Source organism: Sebastes umbrosus, chromosome 18, assembly GCF_015220745.1.
Source record: "Sebastes umbrosus isolate fSebUmb1 chromosome 18, fSebUmb1.pri, whole genome shotgun sequence".
In the NCBI taxonomy this organism is placed as follows: domain Eukaryota; kingdom Metazoa; phylum Chordata; class Actinopteri; order Perciformes; family Sebastidae; genus Sebastes; species Sebastes umbrosus.
This window is the reverse complement of record NC_051286.1, coordinates 10,478,061-10,488,270: the sequence shown is the minus strand read 5'-3', so window position 1 is coordinate 10,488,270 and position 10,210 is coordinate 10,478,061. Positions and strand designations below refer to the sequence as shown.

General features: G+C 38.3%; 1 protein-coding gene across 3 annotated transcripts in view; it reads right to left on the bottom strand.

The window, feature by feature from the left end:
• Positions 1-5,496: 5,496 nt before the first annotated feature.
• The window catches only part of LOC119476606 (glutamate receptor ionotropic, kainate 2-like), a 70,829-nt gene continuing 66,115 nt past the window's right edge, over positions 5,497-10,210 (bottom strand). For all 3 annotated transcript variants that reach the window (XM_037750008.1, XM_037750006.1, XM_037750007.1), the window contains exon 16: positions 5,497-7,127. In XM_037750008.1, coding sequence (XP_037605936.1) covers positions 6,963-7,127 — 165 coding nt within the window. In that variant the 3' untranslated portion in view covers positions 5,497-6,962. The remainder of the gene's footprint in view (positions 7,128-10,210) is intronic.

Below are 10,210 nucleotides of genomic sequence, written 5' to 3'. Positions count from 1 at the left end.
TTCATGAAACTCATCGACATACTATACTATGATATTTTTTCATGAAATTTATCGACATACTATACTATGACATTTTTTCATGAAATATTTCGACATACTATACTATGACTTTTTTTCATGAAATATTTCGACATATGACATTTTAACATGAAATTTATCAACATACTATACTATGACTTTTTTACATTAAATTCATCCACATACTACACTATAACTTTTTTCTGACTTTTTCTGACTATACTGTTTTTCATAAAAGTTATTGACATACTATACTATGACTTTTTTCATGAAATATTTCGACATACTATACTATGACTTTTTTTTCATGACATTTTTCGATATACGAAACTATGACTTTTCTACATGAAATTCATCCAACACTGTACTATCACTTTTTTCATGAAATTTATCCACATACTGTAATATGACTTTTTTTTCATGAAATATATCGACATACTATTGTATGACATTTCTACATGAAATTCATCCACATACTATACTATGACTTTTTTCATGAAATTTATCGATATGATATACAATGATTTTTTTTCATGAAATTTTTCGACATATGACATTTTAACATGAAATTTATCAACATACTATACTATGACTTTTTTACATTAAATTCATCCACATACTATACTATAACTTTTTTATGACTTTTTCTGACTATACTGTTTTTCATAAAAGTTATTGACATACTATACTACGACTTTTTTCATGAAATATTTCAACATACTATACTATGATTTTTTTTCATGACATTTTTCGATATACGAAACTATGACTTTTCTACATGAAATTCATCCACACACTGTACTATGACTTTTTTCTATACAATTTATCCACATACTATAATGACTTTTTTTCCATGAAATTTATCGACAAACTGTACTAGGACATTTTTTCATATTTTTAGACATACTGTACTATGACTTTTTACCATTAAATTTATCCACATGACATTTTAACATGAAATTTATCAACATACTATACTATGAATGTTTTCTCATAAAATGTATCGGTATACTCTACTATGACTTTTTTTAATTAAATTTTTCAACATACTATACTACGACTTTCTTTTTAATGAAATTTATCGACGTACTATATGACTTTTTTTAATAAAAATTTATCGACAAACAATACTTTGACTTTTTTTTCTTAAAATTTATCGACATAGTATACCAGGACTTTTTTAATGAAATATTTTGAAATAGTATACCAGGACTTTTTTTCATGACATTTTTTCGACATACAATAATATGATTTTTTTTTCTTGAAATTTATCGACACACTATACTATGAAATTTTTTCATGATATTTTTCAACATACTATACTATGACTTTTTTTCATAAAATTTATTGTGTTCTCCTTTGAAATTTCCATTCTGGTCCAGAACATCCGTTTTTGTTATGGATCTGTGTGATCCCGCCCACTGCCCATTTCGAGACCCCATTGCCACGTATGAAAGAAATTGGCATGCAAACACAGTCTTCTGCAGCCATGGAAGCAAGCAAACAAACTCGATCAACAAAGAATACATTAAAGTTAGATTCTATCCGACCTGAAAAGCCTCGGCACATCACTCTGTTGTCTGTGTTCAGCTGTGTTATCAAGGCAGTGAGTATTTGAGACACACGCGTCGCGTCTACAGGGTAACCCTCAAATTGCAAAAATTTGCATCAACTGCTATCAGTCACAACGGAGGAGCGGACAGACCGCGGCTCCAAAAGTTCAAAAGTTCCTCCTTGGTGCATGTAACAAGAGAGGGAGAGCAGAAAACAGAATAAGCAAACTAAAACAGTAAAAGTACGAGAGAGAGCAACCCCAAGGCTGCCACTCACGGCGCTATCTTGGTCTTGATTATCTTGCTGAACATAACATGTAAGAATCATTAACTTTTGTTTGCCACAGAGCTTTGTTTTTGCAATAATCCAAATCCAATGTAAAAATCCCGTTGGCTTTTTGTCGAGGGAACCAGTGCAATACTAACTTCTGGGTTGGCCAACAAAAACATTTCATCCTTGCAGCCCTCTATTGTGAGCATGGGGCATCTCTAGGCAAACTATTATATCCAGGCACTGACCTTAAGTTGTAGAATAATGACAAATAACAGCAAATTAGTTTTTTTTTGTCATGCATTAATCCAGAATTGCACTCATTTCTAAATTACTCATTAGTTTACCACACTAAAACCACACTTTTTCATGTTGCCAGCAAGTGGGGCTTTACCCCAAAGGACCTGTGGCCTCTAATCATATCCATATACTGTATACTTGTATATTGTATATTTTCTTACAGACTTACACCCATGCTTGCGGCTGTATACTGTACTTTACACAGCAATGCTTCGAGTTAAATGATAAAATCAGCATGCTAACATGTGCACAATGACAATGCTAACATGTTGGTGTTTAGCAGGTATAATGTTTACCACGTTAACCATATTAGTGTAGCATGTTATAGCAGGATAACATTTGCAGATTAGCACCAAACACAAAGTACAGCTGAGGCTGGTGGGAATGTCATTAGTTTTGCAGGTGTTTGGTCATAAACCAAAGTGTTAGACAAATTAAAATCTGATCCGATGCCTCGGGATTGAAGTGATTATAATTCATCTGGAGTCTTTGAGTTCAGGCTGGTGCACACCAAGGGTAGAGTATGAGCAGGGAGGCAGGGAGGCATCTGATTGGTTCTTTCCAAGCGGACCGGGAGGCAGTGATTGGTAGACGTTTTTACAGGATTACAGCAGCTACAGATGACGGCTCTTTTCCGGTCCTTTTTCAGAGCTCATAAGTAATGGATCGCTGTCGGGGTGTAAAGACCATTTCAACCAATACAACAAATAGTGTATACTGGAGAACATCGTCAACCCTGCCTTTAATAATCAAGATATTTCAATCGAGGTATTTCAGTCTGGACCAAACTGGCGGACTGACCAACTGGCAAACCGACATTGCCATAGAGCCCTTCTGCTAGAGTTGTTAATAAAATAAAGCAGTCCTGTTCATTAATTTGTACTGTTGGCATTAAGGGTATGAATACCATAATACAAACTGTATGGAAATCTCTGACGATTGATGCATTTATAACATCTCACGTTAGACTGTATATCGTTATATCACCCACCCCTACCATAATGACTTTACAAGTGCATCTTCTGCTACTTGTTTAAAGGGGAACAAGTGGACTTACATGATTCTTAATCTGGCATCCTGAATTATTAAAAGCACTGGGAAATGAGCAGAGGAATACATTTCCTCCTTCACAAAACCTTCCTTGGCAGGTGCTATTTGCCTATAATATCTGTATGACAAACCAAAGTCACATTCAGAAAGCAATTTTCAGTCCACAACGCAATCTCGGCCATTAATTGCCTAATGAACAAGATGTTATCCAAGGATACCTTTCCAATGACCACTTAGGAAACGAAGGAAGAGGACTTAATATGATGGAAATAAGTGTGACAGACTAAACGGTCCCTGCTGAACGCATTGACGCATGCTCTGACCTTCCCTGTCAATCTGGAGGGCAGACAGGGTGGCCATTTATGTTGTGGCGACCGAGCTCGGGCTGCAGAAACAGTTTTCATCATTACTCCCAGAAAACCTTGTCAGAAACCCAGAGCTGTCTGACTGCCCGCCTGTGGGAGGGAAATAACAATAAACAATGAAAAATCAGAGAGTCAGGAGGCGTGGAACATTCTCGAGACCTTTTTGTCAGGCTGTGCAGTCTCCCGTGCATCATTGTGAATTCTATATACTCACGGTCATCTGGATTTCCGGGATCTCAGAGGGGTATTTCAATAACTCTGCGGTCAGAGAGTGTTATACACAGCCCGGCACACAGCCAGGTGGAGAGATGGACCACTGAGCTAGTCAGAAAAATAGCTGCTCAACATGCTTACAATCCTGATTTGATTAACAATTTAGCAATTACCTAATGTATTCTTTCAATCAATTAGAAGAGCCTGAACATTTGCAAGTCATCATTATGCTTGATGGCATCAGTAAAATGAGTTACCAAAACATATCCTGTCTTCAGTTCATTTGTTACCAAAATAATATGAAAAAAGTTGTATGAATAATGTGAGGCAAAACTACAATTATGACATTTTTAATGACATTATTTGTAAAACCTTGCATCAATGTCAAATTCCATGAGCTCATATTTGTTTTTCGATAGGACAGCCAAGCCTTTGGAGTCGTTTTTAATAAATGTTTCCAGGTATTCAATCACTTCAGCTCGCACCACTAGATCTAGCTGCGTGGAAAATGACAAGCAACACTGGTATAAAACGCCAACGAGTTTCAGGATTATGTCTTCCCTGTCAATTTTCATAAGATGTATATGCGGTTGTTTTAAATAAGTCATTGACTAAATCCATTCATGTACAGCAGAGATGTCATCACTAGCAATGGCCCTTGTGTTTTTTTTTTTTCTCTCTGAAATGTCTGGAATAACAGATCCAATGATTAACTGGGTAATGTAAGAAGACAGGGGCAGTGAAGAAGTAACCTACCAAGTATGCTTGTCATTTCACAACATGGGACAGAGTTAACAGACAAGAAGTGTCGTGGGGCCAAACGTGATTGTGTCACTTTGTGACGAGAATCTGGAGACAATTAGTGGATAAATGATCTGCTCCGCCCACAGGTTATCATCAACAACACGCCCCCCCCGCCCCCCCAGGTCGCTCAAGTCCCCTTCAGGGAACATGAGTGAAACCACGAGCCAAGGTGAGACATTTACTATGGTAACATACAGGAGGTGCCTCAAAGCTGCTGATTATTCCCACATCACATTTACTGCAGTTCTACTGTTACATACATTCACAAGTCGCCCGTCACTGAGGTTCAGAATTCATTCCTGCCCATGGAAACAGCAGTTGAGGGAAACACTCTCACCACTTAGTAGCTGCTCTAGAGCTGTCGATCATATCAGGTGATCAGATAAGTAAGGGATAATGTACAGCGAGCCGGGTCCTTTGTTTGATAGAAACCCTGACAGGGCGATGCCGCGCTGAAGGTGTTTCTTTCACAACAATTACCCGTTAGCTGCACATTATCCCGCTTATTACACGGCTACTTACTTAATAAATCAATTATTTGACACCAAAACGGTCCGCCAGAGTCCGAGATCAGAACTACGCCCATAGCAACGGTCTGCCATAAAGAAACAACAGACCGTAGAACGCCGTGATTGACCAATCAGAATTGAGTATTCGACAATGCCGTGTAATATTGGTAGATGTCCTCATCCATGTTGGCTTAAAAGTTGACAATTACAATCAAACATGGCAAATGCGCAAATTTTAGTAGCTGATGAAGATAATATGATATGATCGAAAGCTCCAGGAAAGCTACTGAATGGGCCTTGTTTTATTCATAGCCAGTTATTAATTTCCACTGCATGTCCACAATGCAAAGATCTACATTTTTTTGTCAATAATGTTTCAAAGTCGTATTTTAAAGCAGAATCAGTCACTTCCGTGGGATTATTTCAACCTTTATCTTCAATCAAATCACATAGTTTAAATCATTTTCTGGAATCAAGTGATGTTTTTCTTCTTCTAGTGCAGCAGTTTGCCTTATTATGTCTTCAGTAAGACTTTTAGGACTTGATACTGTCAAAGATCCCATGATAAAACTTGAATTGTTTGCAGTCTACTATAGGGCTAAAATATAGCCTGGTAACTACCGTTATGTTTACTTTAACACAAGCAACTTTTTGCATGTTTTACTACATATTTCAGGGTGACTCATCATAGCTAACTACACTCGTTGTCAGCAGGAGTTCGCTGACAGAAGATCCCGTCCCTATTTCCAGAACGAGTCACCACCTTTCCTACTTTGAGCACCACTTAGTTTACAGTTTCATTATTCTTACCCACCAAAAACCACCACATTGTCCCCAGACAGTATGTACAGCTGGCCCCATGATACTGACAGACAAAAGACTGAATCTCTGATTGATGTGAGAAATGAACCCTACACAGCAGAGTTTGAAGCCCCATCGCCACCAGTTGACAGAATTCGAGGGCTCAGTTGGTATCTGCTACATATTTTGTCCACAGGAGGGGCTACCATGATACAAAGTACTACAAAACTTCTTGTTCTTGTACAAAAACAAACATTTTTGTAGAAATCCTGCATTTTTAGACAACAACTGATACAGAGTGAAAACTGCAGACTGCGTGTAAGGACAGACATGAATAAGGACTTTGACAGTATACATTGCTTGTAGAGGCTTTGAACATAATAATAGGCATGGTAGAAAGTTCTTCACAATGGCAGAACTTTGGCACGAGAAAGGCATTACAGAAGAAAACGATGAGTATTCGACAAGGTCAACATAGATGATTCCAAACTAAATATCATTTTTATACATCGGTTCATAATGAACCATTTGGCACTGACTACCGTTCCCTTTGTTGGTGTGAGATTAGTGTTTGTTTAAATCATTTGAAAGAAACTCAAGCCACTGACGGGAGGGACCGATGGGGTCAAACACACATGGAGGTAAGACAAAAGGGCATTGACATCAACAGAAAAACTACATCTGGTGTTACTGTCACAATAGAGTTTTCCCTTCTGCACAGATGTGTCAGATGAGAGTGTGTGTGTATATATGTGTTATGTATAAGTGTGTGTGTTTAAGTCCACTTCTAGTGTGGACCAGACTTATGTTTTGATCCAAACCTGCTTGGATCCCTTTTTCAATTTACATACTTTTAAGTCCTTTCCAGCTCCCTTCAAAAAGTGAACGTCACAGTGAGGTGACACTGCTCAGGTATCTATATTTCCACAGGAAACATCTGTCTACATAAGCAAGTGGGTTCAAAAAGGAATCCTGTTTTGACTGCTAACCTCAGTCTGTGGTTGAGTCAGAGTTAACTTGACCCCGTCTCCCCTCCATGGTTTGTATCGAGGCATGGGTTTGGGGGTATGCTCAGCGTTCACGCCATGGTTTCCTTTCCTGGGAGTCTCCGGTCATTGAACGTGTGCATGTTAATGACCTCCTCCGTCTTAACGATGACGGGCGGCTGAGGCTTCTGTTTGAGACGGCGTTGGCACTTCAGAGACACACGCAGCTCATCCATCATGGCGCTGCAGAATGATCGCTGCAGAAGGCGACAGGAAAGAGGAAAACGTTAAAGCTGCTGGCACCATGCTGTTCGCCTCAAAGCTATGCAATTTAAAAAATAATGAATATTGGCTAAATGTGAGGTTCATTGCAGAGATTCTAGCCTACACAAATGATGAAAATGTATTTTCCTACATTCAATGGTAACATTTTGGTGGGGCTGTCCATATCCATACTTCTATTATTTTAATGTATGTTTTCTTAAAAGGAACAGTGTGTAACATTTAGGGGATCTATTGGCAGAAATGGAATATAATATTAATAAGTATGTTTTCTTTAGTGTATAATCACCTGAAAATACGAATCATTGTGTTTTCGTTACCTTAGAATGAGCCGTTTATATCTACATAGGGAGCGGGTCTTCTTCACGGAGCCGACCGCCATGTTTCCACAGTAGCCCAGAACGAAACCAAACACTGGTTCTAGAAAGGACCATTTACGTTTTCACATTCTCCTATACACGCTTGGCAAACGGAAGTTTCAGTTGAATGCAATCTGCAACCTCACCGCTAGATGCTGCCAGATCCTACACACTGCACCTTAAAGAAAATGGTGTGTTCTAAGGCCTTGTTGTTTCTCCCTTTTTACAATATTGCTTCTTCGTTCGTAACAACAATAAATGGCCAAAAGTATGTGGACTCCCAAGCAGTACCCCCATATATTGAACATGAAAAAACAAACTATAAAAAGTATGCCCACTTTATGATAATCACATGCAGTTTGGGGCAAGCCATAGTCAAGTCTGACACACTGACAGCTGTTGTTGCCTGTTGGGCTTCAGTTTGCCATGTCATGATTTGAGCATATTTTTATGTTAAATGCAGTACCTGTGAGGGTTTCTGGACAATATTTGTCATTGTTTTGTGTTATTAATTGATTTCCAATAATAAATATATACATACATTTGCATAAACTGAGCATATTTGTCCAGTCCCATGTTGATAAGAGTATTAAATACTTGACAAATCTCCCTTTAAGGTACATTTTGAACAGATAACAAATGTGCAATTAATCGTGATTAACTATAGACAATTAAATATCATTTGAAAGCCCTAGTAAAAAGAGTTCCAGACCAAAAGTCCAAAAAATGATGTATACATAAAAGTCAGTTTTATTTATATAACCAAAAATTCACAAATTCAGTCTTAACACATAGTGTTTATAAAAAATAGACCTTCATTTAAAAGGTCTGATGTGTCCCAGATTTTCCCCTTTTCAGCTTAACTGCCACACAAAGGTCTGAATGCGGCTACAGAGCATTTTGCACCCTGCCAGAGAAACATTCAACACTTGCAATTTTTGGCGTGCAAGCAGAAAATATAACAATATTGAACAAAGGAGAAAATATCCAATTCAGCAGATTAAATCCAAAAATATTGGTACCTTCATCTAAAACATCAATCACCCCCTCACAAAGTGACACGCGTTATGTAACATCAGTAATATGAGCCTCTGTTGTCCCTGCATTATGTATGTATGTGGTGTGAAATCCCATAAAATGTCAATATGCTTATGCATCAATGTTGCCAAGACAAATTCCCATACATTCACTCTGTGATTATGCAAAATCTCATTCAAATTCTTAGAGGGTGTAGGAAGAGAGGAGATATGAAAGAGGAGGGAAAGCAATAACGTATGAAGCTATTATTTTTCTGTTTGTGTATGTGCGTAGGTGTGTGAGATGGATATCTGTGGGTGGCTTATGCACCAGGTATTTTTGTTTTTCTCTCCGTTTTTACATATATTTGTCTGGCGCATGAATGAGATATTTTGTATACTCGGGAAGATGAGTGATTACAGAGGTAGAGAGGGGCAGAGGGGGTGAGAGAAGAAGAAACGGTGAAAAACACTGAGGAGGGATCTGGATTAGAGCGATGGAGAAAAGAAGGAGAATGAAGGGAGCTGGTGATGTCAGGGTAGAGGAGGTTGGCAGGGAGAGGAAAGAGAGAAGGAGAGGCTTGTTGCCTGCATGTAAATTACTAGCACCTTGGCAGCCTTGAGATTGTGGCATTTGCAAATTATCTGAATATTGTGACCCAGTCTTGCGGCTCTTGATTAATGATAGCTGAGATGTGCTCGGAAACATATGCAGACGGTAAAAAAAGCCAGAAACTAATTACTGTTGCAATAAAGTAACACTCCGCTGCGCTGTGCTAATTCTGTAGATGTAAATAATTAAAACATGCTATCAGAAGGACTTTCACGTCTATCTGGAAACATCTTTGTACAAGTTAAAGAGCACTAAAATACATACTCCACACTGTGTGATGAATCATGCGCACTCAGTACTAAAATAGAGCACAGATAGAACAGTATGAGATATATTCAGTCTCTTGCTAGAAAGAAATATAACCGGAGGGGGGGAAGAAAAAAAAAGCTGCAAATATGCTGCACTGTATGCATGGTGAATGTCTTTGTTTCAGACAAATCTCGAGATTAAAGGATAAGTTTGCTTTTTTTTTTTTCTCTCGAGTTCGTCTTACAAACAGCACTCAGATGCAGTTTTTTGTTGCTGTAATGATGTAATCGTCCATACTAGCTGTGTAGAGATCCTCTCCTTCCAAGTCCTCCATCCATGCAAAAATGCATTGTGAATTTCAGCAGAGGCCAATATGAGAAGTAGGTGCACTAGCTACCAAAGTTACGTTTTTTAAAGCTACGGTAATCTTCTTCTTCAAAGTATGTTTGTTATATTTGTTGAAATTCTCATTACATCCTAACAACAATTAATAAATCAAATGCTCTGACAAAAAAAATCCAGTATCTGTGGCTGTTGCAGGACTGTAATAAACCCATCTAATCATTTCATTCGGCCCAAATGTAATGATTGGACGGGCTACCTGCCTACCTGCGCGCACTGTGCCCGTGCACTCATTGTGCATCATCAGAGTCTTCTTCACACTGCTTGCTTGACAACTGTGACTAGCAATAGCTATGTTTGTTGTTTACATTCATAATGATAATTTTAGGGGAGTGGCTTTGGATGGAGGTCTGAAGTGACGGACTGTCAGTGTTGTCGACTTGGCGTCTTTGACTCTAGATTTAGGGACTTTTGGAGCA